Genomic DNA, 26,174 nt, shown 5'->3' with positions numbered 1-26,174 from the left:
ACAGAGGGCCTCTGAAAGCCTCTGCCCTGCAGACTATCAAAGCAGATGCTGAGCCTGATGGCCAACTGATGGGCAGAGTGAATGGAATTTTATGTAAGAAGTGGGAAATAGTAAGAGCTGGAGAGGACAGGGTCTCCACAAGGAGAGCAACAGAACAAGAAAATTTGAACACAGGGAACTTCTCAGAGACTCATACTCCAACCAAGGACTGTTCATGGAGATAACCTAGAACCCCTGCACAGATGTAGCCCATGGCAGTTCAGTGTCCAAGTGGGTTACCTAGTAATGGGAAGAGGGACTGCTTCTGACATAATCTGATTGGCCTGCTCTTTGATCACCTCCCCCTGAGGGGGGAGCAGCCTTACCAGGCCACTGTAGAGGACAATGCAGCCACTTTTGATGAGAACTGATAGACTAAGATCAGAAAGGAGAGGAGAACCTCCCCTCTCAGTGGACTTGGGGAGTGGCATGCATGCAGAAAGGGGAGGGAGGGTGGGACCGGGAGGGGAGGAGAGAGGGACTTATGGGAGGATACAAAATGAATAAAGTGTAATTAATAAAAAAAATAAAAGATACATCCAGGGCTGGAGATATGAATCAGTAGCTAAGAGTATTTGTTGCTCTTTCAAATGACTAGGATGCTATTCCAAGCCATGTATAATACCAGTTCTAGGTGATTCAAATGCCCTCTTGTGTACTCTGAGTACCAGATTTATACACGGTATAAAGTCATACATGCAAGTAAAACACTCATACATATTACAGGGAAAAGAAAATCCTATGCCATTTATTCCAAGTAAGATTCTTACAGTGTTTCCTAGATATTTCACAGTTAACAATTAAAAAAAAAATTGTACTTACTCTTCTTTGATTTTCACCTTCCTCTTGTTTTTGCTTTTTTCTTTTCTCTAAAGATAAGGAAAAAATGGCCTCAAACTTAATATAATATGGTTTAGTTAAACATAAAGTAACTAAAACAATGAGAGAAGACTATAATATCTACAGCTTACTACAAAATTCCCATTTTTCTAGAGATAGCTATATAGTCTGTCTACCTTTAGAGTAAGAATGTCCTTCCTCATGGTGATCTGAGATTTGTTTTTCTGTACCTTCTATTCTTTTTTGGAGTTTTCTTCTAGGCAAAGTTTACACTTTCTGTAAAGTGCTGTTCTCATGTAAGTTCTTCAGATTACTGCGCAGTGCGTGGGCCTCTATTCCCCTTAAGATAGAGTCTAGAGTGGTGACTGTGATAGTCAGTCTCTGAGTATCTCCCAGCTTACTATTCTTATCAATATTAGGAAGGGGGTTACTATGCCAAATACAGAATTATCACATCAAATAGACACTGCTTTCCTAGGAGAGCATGTAAAGGCTAGATTCTGGAGACTAAGAAACAATGTCCCCAAATCAAGGTTTTTCACCCATCCTACCATCACTTGAACAAAAGAAAACTTAGTCGATTTTTACTTTGTAAATAGGTTTTAGGAAAGCATTATGTATTTTAATAGTATTTGCATTCTTTTATCATTGTATTCCAAGAAAGGAAGAACAGTTTGAATGATTTTTCACATAGCAACAAACTAATAACTCTTTAAGTTAATTAAAGTTTTATAGTTGCAAAAAAAAGAAAAAAGAAAATTCTACTGAACATGATAATCAAAACACTAAATGTACAAAACAAAGAAGGAATATTAAAAGGTGCCACAAAAAAACTGCCAAGAAAACAGAAAGGCAGAATTATCAGAATACAACCAACTTCTCAACAGAGACTCTAAAAGCCAGAAGGGCCTGAGCAGATGCCTCGCAGAGGCTAAAAGACCGCAGATGTCAGCCCAGACTACTATACCCAACAAAACTTTTAATCATCATAGATGAAGAAAACAGGATTCCATGATAACACCAAACTTTAAAAATATCAATGAGCAAATCCAGCCCTATAGAAGATACTAGAAGGAAAACTCCAACCCAAGGAAGTTAACTACACCCAAGAAAATATAGGAAATATATAAGTCCAGACCACCAAGCCAAAAGGAGGAAAACACACACACACACTACCACCATCAACAACAAAATAACATGAATTAATAATCACTGGTCATTAATAGCTCTCAACATCAATGGACTCAATTCCTTAACCAAAATACATAGGCTAACAGACAGTATCTCAGAGCAAAGGCCTGGGAAAAGGTTTTCCAAGGAAAAAGCCAAGATACAAGGTGGAGTAGCCATTCTAATATATAATAAAACTGAAGTTCAACCAAATTTAATCAAAGAGATGGGAAATGACTTTAAACATGAAAGGGTGTTGGATTTTGTCAAAGGGCTTTTTAGTATCTAAAGAGATGATCATGTGTTTGTTTTTATTTTTCAATTAGTTTATATTGTGGATTACTTTGATGAACTTTCATATGTTGAACCATCTCTGTATTCCTGGGATGAAGCCTATTTCGTCATTGTGATGATACTTTTGTTGTGTTCCTGGATTAGGTTTGCAAGTATTTTTTAAAGGGAAACTAATTTTTTTAATAATTTTTATGTTAATTACAGGTTATTTACTTTGTATCCCAGCTGTAGCCACCACCCTTAGTCCCTCCCAGTATCATCCTTCCTCCTTCATCTCCTCCCTGCCCCTCTCTAAATGCACTAATAGCGGAGGTCTTCCTCCCCTTCCATCTGACCCTAGTTTGTCAGGTCTCTTCAGAACTGGCTGCAATGTCCTCCTCTGTGGCCTAGCAGGACTGCTCGTTCCTCTGGCGGTAGAGGTCAAAGAGCCAGCCACTGAGTTCTTGTCAGAGACAGTACCTGTTTCCCTTATTAGGGAAACACACTTGGATGCTGAGCTGCCATGTGGTACTGATGAGCAGGGGTTCTAAGTTATATCCATACATGGTCCTTGGTTGGAGAATCAAGTCTTAGAAAAGACCCCTGTGCCCAGATATATTTGGTCCTTGTGGTGCTCCCATCCTCTCCAGGTCTTACTAACACTCTCTTCTTTCTTATGATTCCCTGCACTCTGTCCAAGGTTTGGTTAGGAGTCTCAGCATCTGCTTTGATACACTGCTACATAGAGTCTTTCAGAGGCCCTCTATGGAAGGCTCCTGTCCTGTTCCTTGTTTTCTCCTCCTTCCAATGTCCATCCCATTTGTCTTTCTAAGTAAGGATTGATCACCTTACCCTTACTCCTTCTTGTTTAGCTTCTTTAGGTGTACAGATTTTACTATGTTTATCCTATCTTATAAACATAGGATAGTATCCACTTATAAGTGAATACTAAATACCAGATAAGTCTAGTATCCACTTATAAGTGAATACATACATTTTGTGTCTTTCTGCTCCTGAGATACCTCACTCAGGATGATCTTTTCTAGATACCGCCATTTCCCTGCAAATTTCATGATTTCTTTGTTTTCATCGGGTTTTTTTGTTTTGTTTTGTTTTGTTTTGTTTTGTTTTGTTTTATGATGTGACATGATGTGTTTCTTTTCTGGTCTAGTATATTTGGTGTTCTGTAATGCCCTACACTGAACAGAATGATTTAATTTTTTTAATCTTCCTTCTACATTTGGCTAGATTTATTTTTTAATTTTATTTTTATAATTAGTTACATTTTATTTTTTTTATTAATTACACTTTATTCATTTTGTATCCCCCCATAAGCCCCTCCCTCCTCCCCTCCCGATCCCACCCTCCCTCCCCTTTCTGCATGCATGCCACTCCCCAAGTCCACTGATATGGGAGGTTCTCCTCTTCTTTCTGATCTTAGTCTATCAGTTCTCATCAAAAGTGGCTGCATTGTCCTCTACTGTGGCCTGGTAAGGCTGCTCTCCCCTCAGGGGGAGGTGATCAAAGAGCAGGCCAATCAGATTATGTCAGAAGCAGTCCCTCTTCCCATTACTAGGTAACCCACTTGGACACTGAACTGCCATGGGCTACATCTGTTCAGGAGGTCTAGGTTATCTCCATGAATAGTCCTTGGTCTTCAACTGTATTATAATCTCCCTAGATGCTGAAAAAGCATTTGACAAAATCCAACATCCATTCATGTTTAAAGTACTGGAGAGATCAGGGATACAAGGCACATATCTAAACATAGTAAAGGCGATATACAGCAAGCCTATAGCCAACATCAAACTGAACGGAGAGAAACTTAAAGCAATCCCACTGAAATCAGGGACAAGACAAGACTGCCCACTCTCTCCATATCTCTTCAACATAGTGCTGGAAGTCCTTGCTAGAGCAATAAGACAGTTGAAGGAGATCAAGGGGATACAGATGGGAAAGGAAGAAGTCAAAGTATCACTATTTGCAGATGATATGATAGTATACATGAGTGACCCCAAAAACTCTACCAGGGAACTCCTACAGCTGATAAACACCTTCAGCAAAGTGGCCAGATACAAAATTAATTCAAAAAAATTAGTAGCCCTCCCGTATACAAAAGACAAAGGGGCTGAGAAAGAAATTAGAGAAACAACACCATTCACAATAGCCACAAATGACATAAAGTACCTTGGTGTAACCCTAACCAAGCAAGTCAAAGACTTGTATGAAAAAAATTTCAAGTCTCTGAAGAAAGAATTAGAGGAAGATATGAGAAGATGGAAAGATCTCCCATTGCTCATGGCTTGGCAGGATTAACATAGTAAAAATGGCCATCTTACCAAAAGCAATCTACAGATTTAATGCAATTCCCATCAAATTGCCAACACAATTCTTTACAGACCTGGAAAGAAAAATTCTCAACTTCGTATAGAATAACAAGAAACCGAGAATTGCTAAAACAATCCTCTGCAATAAAAGATCTTCTGGAGGTATCTCCATCCCTGATCTCAAGCGGTACTATAGAGCAACAGTTATAAAAACTGCATGGTACTGACATAGAAACAGAAAGGTGGATCAATGGAATCGAACAGAAACCCAGAAATAAACCCACACAATTACAGACACCTGATTTTTGACAAAGATGCCAAAACCATACAATGGAAAAAAAGATAGCATCTTCAACAAATGGTGCTGGTCCAACTGGATGTCTACATGTAGAAAAATGAAAATAGATCCATAATTATCACCCTGCACAAAACTGAGGTCCAAGTGGATCAAAGACCTCAACATAAAACCAGACACATTAAATCGGCTAGAAAAAAAAGTGGGGAATACCCTAGAACTCATTGGTACAGGAGAAAACTTCCTGAACAGAACACCAACAGCACAGGCTCTAAGAGCAACAATCAATAAATGGGACCTCATGAAATTGAAAAGCTTCTGTAAAGCAAAGGACACCGTCATCAAAACAAAGCGACTGCCTACAGATTGGGAAAGAATCATCACCAACCCTTTATCTGACAGAGGACTCATATCCAATATATATAAAGAACTAAAGAAGCTGAAAAGCAGCAAACCAAGTAATCCACTTAAAAAATGGGGAACAGAGCTAAACAAAGAATTCTCTGTAGAGGAATATCGAATGGCAGAGAAGCACTTAAAGAAATGCTCAACCTCATTAGCCAATAGGAAAATGCAAATCAAAACAACCATGAGATTTTACCTTTCACCCACCAGAATGGCTAAGATCAGAAACACAAGGGACAACAAATGCTGGAGAGGTTGTGGAGAAAGGAGAACCCTCCTCCACTGCTGGTGGGAATGTAAACTTGTACAACCACTCTGGAAATCAATCTGGTGCTTTCTCAGACAACTAGGAATAGCGCTTCTTCAAGATCCAGCCATACCACTCCTAGGCATATATCCAAAAGAGGCTCAAGTACACAAAAAGGACATTTGCTCAACCATGTTTGTAGCTGCGTTATTTGTAATAGCCAGAAGCTGGAAACAACCCAGATGCCCCTCAACTGAAGAATGGATGCAGAAATTGTGGTACATCTATACAATGGAGTATTACTCAGCAATGAAAAATAAGGAAATCATGAAATTTGCAGGTAAATGGTGGGACCTGGAAAGGATCATCCTGAGTGAGTTGTCCCAGAAGCAAAAAGACACACATGGTATATACTCACTCATATAAACATACAATATAAATTAACCCACTAAAATCTGTACATCTAAACAAACTAAGCAAAAGAGAGGACCCTAACTAAAATGTTCAATCCCCATTCTGAAGGGCAAAGAGGATGGACAACAGAAGAAAAAGAAAATAGGAAACAACCTCCGAACCTGCTACAAAGGGCCTCTGAAAGCCAGAAGAAAACAGGAAACAACCTTGAAACCTGCCACAGAGGGCCTCTGAAAGCTTCTGCAGTATAGACTGTCAAAGCAGATGCTGAGCCTGATGGCCAACTGATGGGCAGAGTGAATGAAATTTTATGTAAGAAGTGGGAAATAGTAAGAGCTGGAGGGGACGGGAACTCCACAAGGAGAGCAACAGAACAAGATAATTTGAACACAGGGAACTTCCCAGAAAATCATACTCCAACCAAGGACTATTCGTGGAGATGACCTGGAACCCCTGCACCGGTGTAGCCCATGGCAGTTCAGTGTCCAAGTGGGTTACATAGTAATGGGAAGAGGGACTTCCTCTGACACAATCTGATTGGCTTGCTCGTTGATCACTTCCCCCTGAGGGGGGAGCAGCCTAGCCACAGTAGAGGACAATGCAGCCACTTTTGATGAGAACTGATAGACTAAGATCAGAAAGAAGAGGAGAACCTCCCCTATCAGTGGACTTGGGGAGTGGCATGCATGCAGAAAGGGGAGGGAGGGTGGGATCGGGAGGGGAGGAGGGAGGGGCTTATGGGGAATACAAAATGAATAAAGTGTAATTAATAAAAAAAAACTTGAAAAAAAATTGTTAACCTGATTTTGATTTAAACTTTGGTAGGTGGTATCTATCAAGAAAATAATCCCTTTCATTTAGATTTTCCAATTTTATGGCACATAGTTTTTGAAGTATGATCTAATGATTCTTTGGATTTCCTCAGTATCTGTTATTATATCCCATTTTCATTTCTTAAACTATTAATTTGTATACTCTCCCTTTGTATTTTAGTTAGTTTCACCAAGGGTTTGTCTATCTTGTTGATTTACAAAATAAAACAAAACAAAACAAAAAACAAACAAACAAAAAAAAAGAGATCTTGATTTATTGATTCCCTGTATTGTTCTCTTTGTTTCTAGGTATTGCTTTCAGCCCTGAGTTTGATTATGTCCTGCCTCTTGGGAGTGTTTTATTCCTTTTTATATATTGCTTTTAGGTGAGCTGTTAAGTTGCTAGTATGAGCTCTCTCCACTTTCTTTAGGAAGGCACTTAGTGCTGTGACCTTTCCTCTTAGCCATGCTTTCATTGTGTCCCATAAGTTTGGGTATGTTTTGCCTTTATTCTCATTAATTTCTAGAAAGTCTTTATTTTTTTTCTTTATTTCATCCCTGACACAGTGGTCATTAAGTAGAAAGTGTTCAGTTTTCATGAGTTTGTGGGACTTCTATTGCTTCTGTTGTGGAAATCTAGCTTTAATTCATGATGGTTTGACAGAATACAAGGTGTTATTTCATTTTCTTGTATTTTTTGAGGCTTACTTTCTGTTCCAGTATGTAGTCATTTTTGGAGACATTTCCTTGAGGTGCTGAGAGGAAGGGAACCTTTGGAGATCAAAGGTTTTGTAGTTGTTCTAGTGTTTACCTTTCTACTCTGTTAACAGGCAGAGTACTTTCCAGTAACATGAATAATAGTCAATAATCATGAAGGTTCCAAGTAGGCAGTAGCACAATATGTCACTGTTTTGGTGGTTTGTGTAGGTGTTGTCTTCAGTAATAGGGCATTATCATCAGTGTGTGTAGAGCAAGCAGTGCGTTTGGCTCTGTAGTAGAGCTTGAAATCAGGATTGCTGATACCTCCACAAGCTCTTTTAAAGAATAAGATTATTTTTAGCCACCGTGGGTTTTGTTTTGTTTTTTTCCACATGAAATTGAATATTTTTCCTTTCAAGGTGTGCAAAGAATTGTGTTGGAATATTGATAGAGACTGTATTAACTCTTTAGCTTGCTTTCAGTAGCATGGTCATTTTACCATGTTAATTATACCAATATACCAAGACCAGAAGCCCATCTTCTGATATCTTCTTCAGTTTCTTTCTTCAAAATCTATAGTTTTTATTATACACATTTCTCACTTGCTTTGTTAGGCTTACGCCAAGAGATTTTTTATGTTTGTAGCTATTGCAAATGATTTTGCTTTTCTGATTTCATAGGCTTTACAGATATGTTGGACTTGGAGGCTTCCTAGTCAGTTTCAGCTAAGTACTTGCATGTCTGGTATCTGAAGGATGTGGTATCTTCAGCAATAGGGCATCATTTCAGCTTCTGGGAGGCAACAAGGTAAATGTCTGCATTTATAGTTTTGAGAATCTTTTGGGTTCCCTTGGAATATGACTCAAAGAACAATTTATTATGTTAATAAGGAGGCTCTTGAAAGATTACCTGTAGATATTGGGGGTTGTTGTCAACCCAAAAAGCGTAAATCTATTTAGTATTTACATCTGAATATACAGCTAGATACATTTTATATGTATTTCTAATTTTATTTTTTATTATTTTTTCAATCATACATTTTGATAATATTTAGGTTCCCTCTGTACAATGCTCCCCAATAGATTCATCAGTCTATGAATCTATTTCTTGTTTTTCTCTCTCTCCTAAACAAAACAAAGCAAAAATGGAAATCATAACAAACAAAATAGAGTAAGACAAAATAAACGCCCAAAGAAAATAAAACCCTAAATGTCCCTACAACACTTACACATAACAAAAAACCCCTTTGTTTTGGCCAACTAAAACATAAGGCATGACCATTCCCTGGAGTGTGGTTGAAACAAATAGTGAAATTCTGTCATAAAAAATGATTTTTTTTTATAGTAGGTGTAAATTGCAAAATATGTCTTATTTAGAGATGAGATTTTTGAGTCCTTCTGCAAATGTTAGAACTGGAATGCTTATGGGTTGTATTTCTGCAGGGCTTATGAATGCTTCCAAAGTATTTGTAAATTCATATGTCCATTTGTTTCCGCATCATGATGCTTTTTAAAATCTACCCACTAACTCTATCTTTTACAATCTTTCTACCACCTTTTCCACATAGATCTCAGTGGTGGAGTTTCTCCTTATGCAATGGTGGTAAGGTGATATTTCATGGGTAAACACTTGCTTATGTCCCCAAATATAGAACAGTTGACTTGGGGCCCAACTTATAGAGTCAAGCCTACTGACTAGCATGAAAGGTGCTAGAAAGTACTCTGCATGCTACCAGAAGAAGTAGGAGAAGTAAAGACAAACTGGTGTTCTTTTGTTAACGATTCCTCTATTTCAAGCAAGGGTTCATCTAAAAAACCCTCCCAAACCAAAGTCTTGTGGATAATTGAAGAAGAATTTTTTAAAATATTTATTTATTTTTAAATAATTTTATACATTCACTTGTATACCAGCTGTAGCCCTCTCCCTCTTTTGAAGAAGAAATTTTTAAAACTATCTTGAGAGTCAAAGGATGAGGAAGCATACTGTGATAATATGTCTTCTTGGAACAGCAGAAAGCATACGAAAAGTTATTACTCACATAACTCACAAATTGTGAGCAGAACACCAATGAATTTGTCAAACTAGATGGAGGAAAGATCAAAAGGTTTCAAACTTATAACTGAAAAAAATCTGGGAATTGTAAAAGTGACAATTCCCAGGGAAAGGAAACAGATATTTTAAGTATAATCTAAAACTAATTAAGTATAATCTTTAAACTATGAAGGTTCAACGCAGTGATGTATTTCTGTACTTTTGAAGAAAATTAGAATCTGGTCTCATCAAAATAACATAACACTTTGGCACAAAGATGCACCCTAACAGCCCTGCACTGGAGGCCAAGATGGAGAAGACCTCCACAGCCACCATGACCTTCCCCTTAGTGCTGTGGTAGACAGGCAGAAAGGTGATCCAGACAGTGCAGAACACCAGCATGCTGAAGGTCAGGAATTTGGCTTCATTGAATCTGTCAGGCAGATTCCTGGCCAAGAAAGCCAGAGTGAAGCTCCCCAGAGCCAAAGAGCCCAAGTATCCCAGGACAAGGTGGAATGCAATGACTGAGCCTTTGTTGCATACAATGATGATCTGCCCATGTTCAGAGTGTGTATCAGTATCAACATATGGAGGTGATGTTACCAGCCAGATTCCATAGATAATTAGTTGGATGAGGGTACAAATGGGAATGAGAAAGTTAGGTGCTCCTGACACCAGCATCCATTTCATCCTTCTTCCTGGAGTAGTGATCTTGAAGGCCAGGACCACAGTAATTGTCTTGGCCAAGACAGTAGAAAGAGCCACTGTGAAGAAGACTCCAAATGTCATCTGCTGTAAGATACAGGTTCCCATGTTGGGGTGCCCAATAAAACACAATGAGCAGAGGAAACAGAAGGTGATGGAGATCAGTAGGATGTAGCTGAGAATGCGGTTATTGGCTTTCACAATGGGAGTGTCCTTGTACTTCACAAAAGCACCAAGTACAAGAGCTGTGAGTGCAGAGAAACACAAGGACATGCAAGCCAGAGCCATCCCCAATGGGTCTTCATAAGCCAGAAAAGAGACCTGCCTCTGCAGGCAGTATGTGTGCTCTGCGTTGGCATACTGGTCATCTGGACAGCTCACACACTGCTCCATACCTGCTGAAGAACATACAAACAATCTGTAATAAAATTAAATCACTGTATACTTAATAATTTAGTGTCTGTATTAATCAGAGACTAGCACAATAAACATTTTATTATTCAGTAACAATTTTATTATTTATTGCTCTAGGAAGCAATGAGATCATGGTGCTCTGTAATTATCCCTAGTGATGGAGCATACCAACTTCACAAAAAAATAATGAAGAGAAAATATATATTCTTACTTACTAATTTTTATATTTATAAAAGTGTTTAAAATAGGAAAATTACCTGAATTTTCTTGGTCATTATAAATAATAATGTATAACAGCTCAGAGTGGTGAACTCTTAAGCTTTAAGCTTAAACTTTAAGCTTATTGGACACAGATATTTGGGCTGTACGTGTGTAGTAGTTTGAGTGAGTAACTTCCCTATATGGTCATAGGTTTGAATGTCACTAGGGAATGGAATGATTTGTAAGTATTAAGAGATGCATTATTTTTGGAGTTGGTTTGGTCTTACTGGATTAGGTGTGGTCTTGCTGGAGGTTGTATGTCACTGAGCATAAACCTTGGGTTTTCCATAGCTCAGGCCAAATCCAGTGACGCTCTCTTCCTGATACCTGAGAATCTGGATGTAGAACATTCAGGTACTTCTCCAGAACCATGCATGACTGCATGCTTCTAAAGCTCCCTGGCATAATTATAATGGAATATCTCTGAAACTGTATGCAAGCTCCAATAAAATACTTTCTTTTATAAGTATTTTCATAGTCACGTTGTCTCTTTATGTCAATAGAACACACACCCAGGCAGAAATACTAGAGAGAAATTGTATTACTGTGACGGGCCTGACCATTCTGCTGAATGTGAAGTTTGGTACTTTGGATTAGGGAAGAAGTTGAATGCTTTAAGTTGGGATTAATAGGCCTACCAGAAGAATCATGGAAGACAGTAAAAGGGACATTTGAATAGTTGTTGCCCAGGTCAAGAATTTTTAAAGGAGAAAATCAAAGAGGCTAAGAGACTGTTCTTCTATAATTTTGCAAAAAATGTTTGTGATTTTTTTTGTACTTGTTCTAAAAAGTTTCCCTGAGGCTAAATTGAAAGATATTGGGAGAGGAAATGTTAAGATAAACTAATTTGATTTCCTTGTGTGGATACTAGTGATCAATATTACACAGAGAAAAGGAGCAAAGTAAGCAAGGGAGAATACAAATGTCCAGTTTGAGGAAAAAAGTGCACCATGAAGCGTAATGGAGCTACACGTAGAGCTCAAGGAGATAAAAATTTTATAGCCTGATACTAAATGAAATGACAACTAAAAGAAATGATGCTAAATGGAATGGAAACCACACCAAGCTAAACTTCCAATTTCTGAAAGGGAATTAGAGAGAAGCTAAGCAATGAATGAAATCATCAAAAACGAAAGCTGGTACAAACATACTTGAAAAAAGTGGGTGGAGTTACATGCCCAACAAATACAAAACCTTGGGAGCTTTAGCCACATAGTTGCTACTTTAGAGTAAAGGATAAAATAAAGTGGTTTTAAAATCTCCCTCTATTGCGGTTTTATGTTGAGGTGTTTGATCCACTTGGACTTTATTTTTGTGCAATCAATCTGGTGTTTTCTCAGACATTTAGAAATAGTGCTTCCTCCAATTGATTGGCCAAATCTTTGATAGATTTGTATATATCGTCTTAACTGTCTGAATTTGCATGGCTATTGCTCTGAGAGAATTGTTTCCTCTTTATGAGCCTCAAATAATTCGGTAAGTATAGCTTTAAAGTCATTTTCCTGTGCTTCTGATGAATTGGAGTATCCATCAATTTTGGGGGTTGCTGGTGAAGTTATGATGTCCTGATTTATGTTGGATGTGTTCTTTCGCCTACCCCTGGCCATTGGTTTATCTGAAACCTTCCCTGTTTGTTTCTGGATTCTGCAGTTCAGACTGGTACTATCTCTCTCTGGCATCTGGTGAGATCTTCAGGAAGCTGAGAGAGGTCCCGTGGTCTCAGTGTGTGGGTTGGTGCACTAGCTGTATCTATGAGAGGAAAGTAAGCGGGCACAAAAGGGCAAATGCAGGTGCCCATGCGCGTGTGTGTCTGTGTCATACAACCTAAACACACTAGGCGCTGGGCCTCTCAGGCTTGGAGAGCACGGTTGAGGACCCCAAGCATTTCCCAAAAGGCATCTGGACCGGCATCCCAGTCTATAGCTGCAGCTGCACTTCCTAACTTGGCGGCTGCAGCAGCACTGAACTGGTGGAATGTTTCAGTCCTCCTGCATAAGAACAAGCAGGGCCAAACCGGAGAGCAGAGAGCCGGATACCCCATCCTTGCCGATGTGACCTGCTTGAGAGTGAGTGGGCCCTTGAATGTCTATAGATCCCCTGATCCAGGGTCCTTCTAAAATAGAAGCCAGACGTTGGACCCCTCACACCCACATACCCACTGTGGGAAAAAGAGGGTCACTTGGGACATTGAAGCCCCTGCTCTGCAGGTCCAGCTGAGGAGTTAAGGCAGTTAATGCCAGAAATTGTGCAGCGACCATCACCAGCACCTGCTACATACAAATAACCACCTAGAAGCCTGTAAGGCAGAGCCCCTCCCACGCACTCAAGGGGTCAAAATTCTCTATCACTCTGTCACTTGAGACACATTCCTCGCAGACTTACACACACACACACACACACACACACACACACACACAGACACTAAATCTACAGAACAAAGAAAAGATATTAAAAGCAGCAAAGGAAAAAGGCCAAGTAACATATGAAGGTAGACCTATGAGAATCACACCAGACTTCTCATCAGAAACTATGAAAGCCAGAAGGGCCTGGGCAGGTGTCATGCAGACACTAAGAGACCACAGATGCCAACCCAGACTACTATATCCTGCAAAGCTTTCAGTCAACATAGGAGAAAAGAAAACATTCCATGACAAAACTAAATTTATGCAATATCTACACAGCAAACCAGCCCTACAGAAGATACTAGAAGGAAAACTCCAATCCAATGAAAACAACTTCACCCAAGAAAACATAGCATACAGATAATATCCCAACAGAATAAAAGAAAACAAGCAATGAAACACAGTAAGACCACCGACTCCAATATTAAAGGAACTAACGTTCATTGGTAACTATTATCTATCAACATCAATGGACTCAACTGGCCAATAAAAAGACACAGACTAACAGAATGGGTGCGGAAACAAGATCCACCATTTTGCTTCATCCAAGAAATGCTCCTCTGCAACAAAGATAAATACTACCTCAGAGTAAAAGACTGGAAAAATGTCTTTCAAGCAAACAAACCCAGAAAACAAGCTGGGGTAGCTATCCTAATATCTAATAAAATGGAATTTCAACCAAAATTAATCAAAACTTATGAGGAGGGACACTACATTCTCATCAAAGGAAAAATCCACCAAGAGGACATCACAATTCTGAACATCTATGCCTTAAATAAAAGAGCGCCTACATTCATAAATGAAACATTATTAAAACTTAAATCACACATCACTTCCAACACCTTAATAGTGGGAGACTTCAACACACCACTTTCACCAAGGGACAGATCATCTACACAAAGCCTAATAAGGAAATAAAGGCAATTACAGGAGTCCTAAATCAAATGGACCTAATAGATGTTTACAGAACTTTCCACCCAAAATCAAAAGATTATACCTTCTTTTCAGCACTTCATGGAGCCTTCTCCAAAATAGACGATATAGTTGGTCACAAAGCAAGCATCAACAGATACAAGAAGATTGAAATAATCTCCTGTATTCTATCTGACTACCATGGACTAAAGCTGGACCTAAACAACAATGGAATTAGAAAAAAGCCTACAAGCACATGGAAACTGAACAACTTGCTGCTCAATGACAGCTGGGTTAAGAAAGAAATTAAAGACTTCCTAGAATTCAATGAAAATGAAGGTAAAACATACCCTAATTTGTGGGACGCGATGAAAGCAATGCTCAGAAGAAAATTCATAGCACTAAGTGCCTCCAAGAAGAAATTTGTGATATCTCATGCAAACAACTTAATGGTCCAACTGAAAGCCCTACAAAAAAGGAGCAAATACACCCAAGAGGAGCAGACTGCTGGAAATACTCAAACTCAGGGCTGAAATCAATCAATTAGAAACAAATAAAACTATTCAAAGACTCAGTGAAACCAAGAGCTGGTTCTTTGAGAAAATCAAGAAGATAGACAAATCTTTAACCAAACTAACTAAAAGGCAGAGAGAAACTATCCAAATCAGCAAAATCAGAAATGAAAAAGGGGACATAACTACAGACACCGAGGAAATCCAAACAATCATTAGGTCTTACTACAAAAGCCTATATGCCACAAAATTTGAAAATATGAAAGAAATAGAACATTTTCTTGATAGATTCCATCTCCCAAAATTAAGTCAAGATCAGGTAGAAAGATTGAATAGGCCTATATTCCCCAAGGAAATAGAAACAGTCATCAACAGTCTCACTTCCAAAAAAAAACCAGATGGATTCAGTGCAGAATTCTGCCAGACCTTCAAAAAAAGTGCTAACTCCAATTCTCTCCAAACTATTCCTCAAAATAGAAACAAAAGGAACATTACCAAACTCATTCTATGAAGCCACAGTCACCTTGGTACCTAAACCACACAAAGACCCAACCAAAAAAGAGAACTTTAGACCTATCTCGCTTATGAACATTGATGCAAAAATACTCAATAAAATACTTGCAAAACGAATATAAGAACACATCAAAGACATCATCCACTATGACCAAGTAGGCTTCATTCCAGGTATGCAGGGGTGGTCTATACAAGGAAATTCATCAATGTGATCCACAATATTAACAAACTGAAAGAAAAAAAAAAACACATGATCTTCTCCTTAGATGCTGAAAAAGCATTCAACAAGGTCCAACACCCATTCATGTTTAAAGTCTTGGAGAGATCAGGAATACAAGGCACATATCTAAACATAGAAAAGGCAATATACATCAAGCCTATAGCCAACATCAAACTAAATGGAGAAAAACTTAAAGCAATCCCACTGAAATCAAGGACAAGGAAAGGCTGCCCAATCTCTCCATATCTCTTCAACATAGTTCTGGAAGTCCTTGCTAGAGCAATAAGACAGTTGAAGAAGATCAAGGGGATAAATTTCGAAAGGAAGAAGTCAAAGTATCACTATTTGCAGATGATATTATAATATACCTGAGTGACCCCAAAAATTCTACCAGGGAATTCCTACAGCTAATAAACACCTTCTGCAAACTGGCAGAGGAGGAAGCAGCCTTACAAGACCACAGAGGATGACAATGCAGCCACTCCTTATGAGATCTGATAGACTAAGATCAGAAGGAAGGAGAGGGGGACCTCCCCTATCAGTGGACTTGGGGAAGGGCATGCATGAAGAAGGAGAGGGAACGTTGGATTTGGAAAGGAAGAGGGAGGAGTTTATGGGAGGATAGAAAGGGAATAAAGTGTGATCAATAAAAGTTAAAAAAAATAAAATACTTGCAAACTAAATCCAAGAACACATCAAAGTTATCATTCACCATGACCAAGTAGGGTTCATCAGAAGCATGCAAGGTTGGTTCAGCATACGGAAATACATGAATATAATCCACCACATAAACAAACTGAAGGAGAAAAACCACATGATCATCTCCTTACATGACAAAAGAGCATTTGGAAAAGTCCAGTACCCATTTATGTTTAAAGTCTTGGAGAGGCCAAGATGGCGACTAGCACACACAGTTTCTGAGCTGTGGAATTGCTAACCATCTGAGTTGGTGCGTGGAAGGACCTCTAACCCAGGAAAACAACGGTGAGGCTTCCTAAACAACAGGGAACATCCCAGGAGGCGAAAACTTTGGTCTCGGGTCACCTGGAGACTTGTTTGGGGAAGGTGAGAAACGACCCTTTGATCTTGCAGCACTCCCCTCCCCCAGACTGCCTTCCTCCTCAGCACAGCGGAATCATCTCTCTCTGTGCAGACATAACTGCCTGGGATCCGCAGGGGCTGTGGCAGAGCTCCAAGCCCTTTAACGGCAGGTGCCAGCAGTACCCATCTCAGAGTCCCAGATCCGCGTGGTGGCTGCACCATTCTCCCAGGGCCCAAGTCTGCTAGACACCATACTAGCTCCACAGGATCGCGATCACTGACAGTACGGCCCGCCCAATCCCACAGTGACAGAAAATACGCTATATACTCACCAAAACCAGACAGAAATGCCACACTAGCTAGGCACACCAGGCACTGGGAGAGCACAGTGAAGAGACCCCAGGACTTCCCAGAAAACATCTGGACCAGCAACCCAGTCTCCAGTTACAACAGGACTTTCTAACCTGGCGGTGGAGCAGCACTGAGCTGGCGGGGCACATCAGCCCTCCAGTTTAAGTCTAACCAGGGCCAAACCAGAAAACAGAAAGTCTGTTTACCCTGATTCCTCCTGACGTGACCACCTTGAAATCTCCAGCTGCAGCAAGACCTCATAACCTGGCAGTGACAGCAGCACGGAGCTGGCGGAGCACATCAAAGAAGCAGGGCCAAACCAGAGAGCAGAGACCCCAGATACCCTGATCTCTGCCAAGTGTCCTGCCTGTAAGTGAGTGCACCCTTGAGAATCTGCAAATCCCCAGATCCTGGGTTCTTCTAAAACAGAAGCCAGGCATCAAACCCCCTCCCACCCATATACCCACTTTGGGAAACAGAGGGGCACTTGGGACATTGAAGTTCCTGCTCTGTGGTTCTAATTGAGGAGTTAAGGCAGTTAATGCCAGAAATTGCACTGCGATCATCACTAGCGCCTGCGACATACACAGTACAGAGCCTCTCCCACACACTCAAGGGTTCAACATTAGCCATCACTCTGTCCCTTGAAATACACGTCCACGCACACCTACACACACACACACACACACACACACTTGCATTTGCCCCGTCTGCGCCTGCGTACTTTTCTCCCACAGGTACAGCTAGTCCTCAGCACACGCTAAGGACACAGGACCTCTCTCAGCTTGCGGAAGAACTCTCCAGACGCCAGAGAGAGACAGTACCAATCTGATTTGCAGAATCCAAAAACAAACAGGGAAGGTTTCAAATAAGCCAATGGCCAGGGGTAGGCGAAAGAACACTTCCAACATAAATCAGGACATCATGACTTCACCAGGAAACCCCAAAATAGATGGCTACTCCAATTCATCAGAAGCACAGGAAAATGACCTTAAAGCCATGCTTACCCAATTATTTGAGGCTCATAAGGAGGAAATGAACAAATCTTTCAAAGAGTTGGCCAGTCAATTGGAGGTAAAGAAGGAAGAAATAGACAAAAGCCTTAAAGAAACACAGGCAAACATAGCCAAACAAATAGAGGCACAAGTAGAGATAAAATTAGTGGCATATAAAAAGGAAATGAACAAGGAAATAGAGACCATTGTAGAGAGACAGGAATCCAAATTCAAACACATAAAAGAAATGGTGCAAGGCATGAAAACAGAATTAGAATCAATAAAGAAAACACAAAATGAGAAAACCCTTGAGCTGGAGAACTTGGAGAAAAGATCAGGAACCACAAAAGTAAGCATCACCAACAGAATACAAGAGATGGAAGAGAGAATCTCTGGAGCTGAAGACACACTTGCAGAAATTGATACTTCTCTCAAAGAAAAAGTAAAATCAGAAAAGTTCCAATCACAAAATATTCATGAAATCAAGGACGCTATGAAAAGACAAAATCTAAGAATAATAGGAATTGATGAAAAAGAAGACTCCAGGCTCCAAGGTCCAGAAAATATTTTCAAGAAAATCATAGAAGAAAATTTTCCCAACTTAAAGAAAGAGATGTTTATAAATATACAAGAAGCCTACAGAACTCCAAATAGACTAGAGCAGAAAAGAAATACATCACGTCACATCATAGTCAAAACACTAAATCTACAGAACAAAGAAAAGATATTAAAAGCAGCCAGGGAAAAAGGCCAAGTAACATATGAAGGTAGACCTATCAGAATCACACCAGACTTCTCATCAGAAACTATGAAAGCCAGAAGGGCCTGGGCAAGTATCATGGAGACTCTAAGAGATCACAAATGTCAACCCAGACTACTATACCCTGCAAAGCTTTCAATCAACATAGATGGAGAAAACAAAATATTCCATGACAAAACTAAATTTACGCAATATCTACACAGCAAACCAGCCCTACAGAAGATACTAGAAGGAAAACTCCAATCCAACGAAAACAACTTCACCCAAGAAAACAGGGCATACAGATAATATCCCAACAAAAACGAAAGGAAAACAAGCAATGAAACAGGGTAAGAACACCAACTCCATTACAAAATGAACTAACATGCATTGGTCACTACTATCTATCAATATCAATGGACTCAACTCCCCAATAAAAAGACACAGGCTAACAGAATGGTTGCGGAAACAGGATCCAACATTCTGTTGCATCCAAGAAACACACCTATGCAACAAAGATAAACACCACCTCAAAGTAAAGGGCTGGAAAAATGTCTTTCAAGCAAATGGTTCCAGAAAACAAGCTGGAGTAGCCATCCTAATATCTAATAAAATAGACTTCCATCCAAAGTTAATCAAAAAAGATAAGGAGGGCCACTATATTCTCATCAAAGGAAAAATCCACCAAGAGGATATCACAATCTTGAATATCTATGCCCCAAATACAAGAACACCTACATTCATAAATGAAACATTATTAAAGCTTAAATCATACATTGATCCTAATACCTTAATAGTGGGAGACTTCAGCACCCCACTCTCATCAAGAGACATTTCAACCAGACAGACACCAAATAGGGAAATAAAAGCACTCACAGAATCCCTAAATCAAATGGACCTAATAGACGTCTACAGATCTTTTCACCCAAACTCAAAAGAGTACACCTTCTTTTCAGCACCACATGGAACCTTCTCCAAAATAGACCATATAGTGGGTCACAAAGCAAGCCTCAACAGATACAAAAGGATTGAAATAATCCCTTGTATATATCCGACCATAATGGACTAAAGCTGGACATCAACAACAACAGAAACAACAAAAAAATGACACGCACATGGAAACTGAACAACTTACTACTCAATGACAGCTGGGTCAAGGAAGAAATAAAGAAAGAAATTAAAGACTTCCTAGAATTCAATGAAAATGAAGGCACAACATACCCAAATTTATGGGACACATTGAAAGCAGTGCTCAGGGGAAAATTTATAGCACTAAATGCCTGCAAGAAGAAATTCATAACATCACATACAAACAACTTAATGGCCCAACTGAAAAACCTAGGAAAAAAAGAAGCAGATACACCCAAGAGGAGCAGAAGGCTGGAAATAATCAAACTCAGGGCTGAAATCAATCAATTAGAAACAAATAAAACTATCCAAAGAATCAATGAAACAAAAAGCTGGTTCTTTGAGAAAATCAACAAGATAGACAAACCCCTAGCCAAACTAACTAAAAAGCAGAGAGAAACCATACAAATCAGCAAAATCAGAAATGAAAATGGGGACATAACTACAGATACTGTGGAAATCCAAACAATTATTAGGTCATACTACAAAAACCTATATGGCACAAAATTTGAAAATCTAAATGAAATGGATAATTTTCTTGACAGATTCCATCTACCAAAATTAAGCCAAGATCAGGTAGAAAGACTGAATAGCCCTATATCTCCCAAGGAAATTGAAGCAGTCATTAACAGTCTCCCCACCAAAAAAATCCCTGGACCAGATGGCTTCAGTGCAGAATTCTACAAAACCTTCAAAGAAGTGCTAACACCAATTCTCCTCAAACTCTTCCAAAAAATAGAAACAGAAGGAACACTACCAAACTCATTCTATGAAGCCACAGTCACCTTGATACCTAAACCACACAAAGATCCAACCAAAAAAGAGAACTTCAGACCTATCTCTCTTATGAACATTGATGCAAAAATACTCAATAAAATACTTGCAAACCGAATCCAAGAACACATCAAAGATATCATCCACCACGACCAAGTAGGCTTCATCCCAGGCATGCAAGGGTGGTTCAATATACGGAAATCCATCAATGTAATCCACCACATAAACAAAATGAAGGAGAAAAAACACATGATCATCTCCTTAGATGCTGAAAAAGCATTTGACAAATTCCAACACCCATTCATGTTTAAAGTCTTGGAGAGATCAGGAATACAAGGCACATATCTAAACATAGTAAAGGCAATATACAGCAAGCCTATAGCCAACATCAAACTCAATGGAGGGAAACTTAAATCAATCCCACTGAAATCAGGGACAAGACAAGGCTGCCCACTGTCTCCATATCTCTTCAACATAGTACTTGAAGTCCTAGCCAGAGCAATAAGACAACTAAAGGAGATCAAGGGGATACAAATCGGAAAGGAAGAGGTCAAAGTGTCACTATTCGCAGATGATATGATAGTATATATGAGCGACCCCAAAAATACAACCAGAGAACTCCTTCAGCTGATAAACACCTTCAGCAAAGTGGCAGGATACAAAATCAACTCAAAAAAATCAGAAGCCCTCCTGTACACCAAAGACAAAAAGGCTGAGAAAGAAATTAGGGAAACAACACCCTTCACAATAGCCACTAATAACATAAAGTACCTTGGTGTGACTCTAACCAAGCAAGTGAAAGACCTGTTTGAGAAAAACTTCAAATCTCTAAAGAAAGAAATCGAAGAAGATCTCAGAAGATGGAAAGATCTCCCGTGCTCATGGATTGGTAGGATTAACATTGTGAAAATGGCCATCCTGCCAAAAGCAATCTACAGATTCAATGCAATACCCATCAAAATACCAACTCAATTCTTTACAGACCTTGAAAAAAAGATTCTCAGCTTCATATGGAGAAACAAAAAACCCAGAATCTCCAAAACAATCCTGTACAACAACAGATCATCTGGAGGTATCTCCATTCCCGATCTCAAGCTGTACTACAGGGCAACAGTAATAAAAACTGCATGATATTGGCATAGAAACAGAAAGGAGGATCAATGGAACCGCATAGAAGACCCAGAAATAAACCCACACACCTATGAATACTCGATATTTGACAAAGAAGCCAAATCCATTCAATGGAAAAAAGACAGTATATTCAACAAATGGTGCTGGTCCAACTGGATGTCTACATGCAGAAAAATGAAAATAGATCCATATTTATCACCCTGCACAAAACTAAAGTCAAAGTGGATCAAGGACCTCAACATAAAACCAGATACTCTAAATCAGTTGGAAAAAAAAGTGGGAAACAGCCTAGAACTCATTGGCACAGGAGACAACTTCCTGAACAGAACACCAACAGCACAGGCTCTAAGAGCAAAAATCAATAAATGGGACCTCATGAAACTGAAAAGCTTCTGTAAAGCAAAAGACACTGTCATCAAAACAAATAGACAGCCTACAGATTGGGAAAGAATCTTCACCAACCCTTTATCTGACAGAGGGTTAATATTCAGTATATATAAAGAACTAAAGAAGCAGAAAAGCAACAAACCAAGTAATCCAATTAAAAAATGGGGAACAGAGCTAAACAGAGAATTCTCGAAAGAGGAACATCGAATGGCAGAGAAACACTTAAAGAAATGTTCATCCTCATTAGCCATTAGGGAAATGCAAATCAAAACGACCCTGAGATTTCACCTTACACCCATCAGAATGGCCAAGATGAAAAACTCAAGTGATAGCACATGCTGGAGAGGTTGTGGAGAAAAGGGAACCCTCCTCCATTGCTGGTGGGAATGTAAACTGGTTCAACCACTCTGGAAGTCAATCTGGCGCTTTCTCAGACAACTAGGAGTAGTGCTACCTCAAGACCCAGCTATACCACTCCTAGGTATATACCCAAAATTTGCTCAAGTACACAACAAGGACATTTGTTCAACCATGTTCGTAGCAGCTTTATTTGTAATAGCCAGAACTTGGAAACAACCCAGATGTCCATCAACGGAGGAATGGATACAGAAATTGTGGTATTTTTACACAATGGAATACTACTCAGCAATCAAAATGGAGGAAATCATGAAATTTGCTGGCAAATGGTGGGATCTAGAAAAGATCATTCTGAGTGAAGTATCCCAGAAGGAGAAAGACAAACTTGGTATATACTCACTTATATAGACCTACAAGATATGATAAACATAATGAAATCTACACACCTAAAGAAGATAATCAAGTAAGTGGACATGGGTGAAGATGATCAATCCTCATTTAGAAAGACAAATGGGATGTGCATTGAATATATGACAGGAGTCTACCGCAAAAGGCATCTGAAAGACTCTACCTAGCAGTGTTTCAAATCCCACACTAAGACTCATAATCAAACCATGGCAGAGTGCAGGGAAGCATATGAAAGAAGGGGAGTTAGTATGAAATGGAAAGGATAAGAGCTCTACAAGTACCAAATATATCTGGGCACAGGGCCTTTTCTGAGACTGACACTCAACCAAGGACCATCTATGGATATAACATAGAACTTCTGCTCAGATGTGGCCCGTGGTAGCTGACTAACCAAGTAGTTTTCCAAAGTAAGGGGAACAAGGACTATTTCTAACAGGATCTCAAGGGCAGGCTCTTTGTCCTCCCCCCCAGGGGAGGAGCAGTCCTGTTAGGCCACAGAGGAGGACTTTGCAGCCAGCCTTGAAGATACCTGATAAAACAGGGTCAAATGAAAGGGGAGGAGGTCCTCCCCTATCAGTGGACTTGGAAAGGGGCAGGGAGGAGACCAGGGAGGGAGTTGGGGTGGGGGAGGGAATGAGGGAGTGGGATACAGCTGAGACACAGAGTTAACAAATTGTAACTAAAAATAAAAAAAAAAACAAATGTAGCTTAACAACGGTAGGTCATACAGGGTATACCCCTGAAGGAATAGGACTTGGTCAATATGATAGATTGACTAAGATACAGTTTTCCTACTCTATAAAGTAGATGATGAAACTTATAGAAAAAAGGAGTTAGGTATTAGCATCTGTTATTCATAAAAAGACTGGTTCAGATATTTTTTCTTTGTCTGGAGTACTTTCAAAATGTGGAGAAAGGAGAGCCCTCCTCCATTGCTGGTGGGACTGTAAACTGGTACAACCACTTTGGAAGTCAATCTTTCTCAGAAAATTAGGAATAGTGCTTTCTCAAGAGCCAGCTATACCACTGCTAGGCATATACCCAAAATTTGCTCAAATACACAAAAAGAACATTTGCTCAAACATGTTTGTAGTAACTTTATTTGTAATAGCCAGAACCTGGAAACAACCCAGATGTCCCTCAATGGAGGAATTGATACAGAAATTGTGGTATTTTTACACAATGGAATCACTACTCAGCAATCAAAAATGAGGAATGGTGGGATCTAGAAAAGATCATTCTGAGTGAAATATCCCAGAAGGAGAAAGACATACATGGTATGTACTCACTTATATAAACTTCTAAGATATGATAAACATAAAGAAAACGATACACCTAAAGAAGATAAACAAAAAAGAGGACGTGGGGTAAGATGATCAACCCTCACTTAGAAAGACAAATGGGATGTGCATTGGACGTAGAAGAAAACAGGTAACAGGACAGGAGCCTACCGAAGAGGGCCTCTGAAAGACTCTACTTAGCAGTGTATCAAAGCAGATACTAAGACTCATAACCAAACCTTTGACAGAGTACAGAGAATCATATAAAAGAAGGGGGAGTTAGTTTGATGTGGAAAGGATAGGAGCTTCATAAGGACCAAATATATCTGGGCACAGCGGTCTTTTTTGAGACTGATACTCCACCAAGGACCATGTATGGATATAGAACCTCTGCTCAGATGTATCCCCTGGTAGCTCAGCAACCAATTGGTTTCCCATAGTAAGGGGAACAGGGTCTATTTGTGACAGGAACTCAATGGCAGGCTCTTTGATCTTCCCACCCCCTAAAGGAGGAGCAGGCCTGCTAGACCACAGAGGAGGACTTTGCAGCCAGTCCTGAAGATACCTGATAAAACAATGTCAGATGAAATGGGAGGAAGTCCTCCCTAAGCAGTGGACTTGGAAAAGGGCAGGGAGGAGATGAGGGAGGGAGGGAATGAGGGAGCAAGATATAGCTGGGATACAAAGTTAATAAAATGTAACTAATAATAAAAATTTTAAAAAAGGAAAAAAAGAAAATAAAACATCTTTAAAGAAAATAAAAAGAAATAGTGCTACCTCGAGATCCAGACATACCACTTCTAGAGCATATCCAAAATATGCTCAAGTGCACAACAAAGCCATTTCTTCAACCGTGTTCATAGTAACTTTATTCGTAATAGGCTGAATCTGGAAATAACACACATGTCCCTCAGTAGAGGAATGGATACAGAAAGTATGGTACCTTTACACAATGGAATACTACTCAGCAATTAAAAACAAGAAAATTGTGTAATTTGCAGGCAAATGGTGGGACCCAGAAAATTCTAAGTGAGGTATCCCAGAAGCAGAAAGACACACGTGGTATATACTCACTTATAAGTAGATTTTAGACATAAAATATAGGATAAACATACTAAAATCTGTACACTTAAAGAAGCTAATCAAGAAGGAGGACCCTTGGTAAGAGGATCAATCCTCACTCAGAAAGGCTAACGGGATGGACATCTGAAGAGGAAGAAAATAGGGAACAGGACAGGAGCCTACCACAGGGAGCCTCTGAAAGACTCTATCAGGTAGAATATCATAGCAGATGCTGAGACTCATAGTCAAACTTTGGGCAGAGTTCAGGGATTCTTATGAAAGAAGGGGGAGACAGAAAGATCTGGAGGGGACAGAAGCTCCACAGGGAGAGTAACAGAACCAAAATATATGGGCCCAGGAGTCTTTTCTGAGTCTGAAACACCAGCTCAGGATCGTGCATGGAGATAACCTAGAACCGCTGCACAGATGTAGCTAGCCCATGGCAGCTCAGTCTCGAAGTGGGATCCCTAGCAAAGGAAATAGAGACTATCTCTGACATATACTCAGTGATTAGCTCTTTGATCACCTCCCCCTGATGGCATAGCAGCCTTACGAGGCTACAGAGGAAGACAATGCAGTCAGTCCAAATGAGACCTGATAGGCTAGGGTTAGAGGGAAGGGGAGAAGAACCTCCCCTATCTGTGGACTTGGAGATGGGCATGGGAGAAGATGAGGGAGGGTAGGATTGGGAGGCAAGGAGGAGGGGGCTATAGCTGGGATACAAGGTGAATAGCTGTAATTAATTTTTTTATTTGGAAAAGAAGCAGTGTTTCTCATGCATAAAAATTCTCTTCTGTTTAAGTCAATCACCTGAACAATTAATGTACTAATTAGAAAAGGGATATTTACTCTCTCTATTATTTTTTATTCTTATGATGCCTGCCATATGAGATTCTCTAAATTCATTTGTTTTTCTTCTTATAACTCACTTGTATACTAGAAGCAAAAAATATCCAAGCGATTCATACATTTTTCATATGACACAACATAAAACAGATTTTTCTTACAGTTTTTGTTTAAATTTAATGTA

The 26,174-nt window shown here is 39.6% G+C and overlaps 1 protein-coding gene across 1 annotated transcript in view; it reads right to left on the bottom strand.

The window, feature by feature from the left end:
- Nucleotides 1-872: 872 nt before the first annotated feature.
- The window catches only part of LOC129684528 (vomeronasal type-2 receptor 116-like), a gene marked incomplete at its 3' end in the record, with an annotated part of 54,397 nt that continues 29,095 nt past the window's right edge, over nucleotides 873-26,174 (bottom strand). Inside the window, 2 exon segments of the mRNA XM_055617717.1 lie at nucleotides 873-906; nucleotides 9,773-10,652. Coding sequence (XP_055473692.1) covers nucleotides 873-906; nucleotides 9,773-10,652 — 914 coding nt within the window.

Source organism: Psammomys obesus, unplaced genomic scaffold (assembly GCF_907164565.1).
Source record: "Psammomys obesus unplaced genomic scaffold, mPsaObe1.curated_primary_1811, whole genome shotgun sequence".
Lineage (NCBI taxonomy): Eukaryota > Metazoa > Chordata > Mammalia > Rodentia > Muridae > Psammomys > Psammomys obesus.
This window is presented reverse-complemented; position numbering and strand designations above follow the sequence as displayed.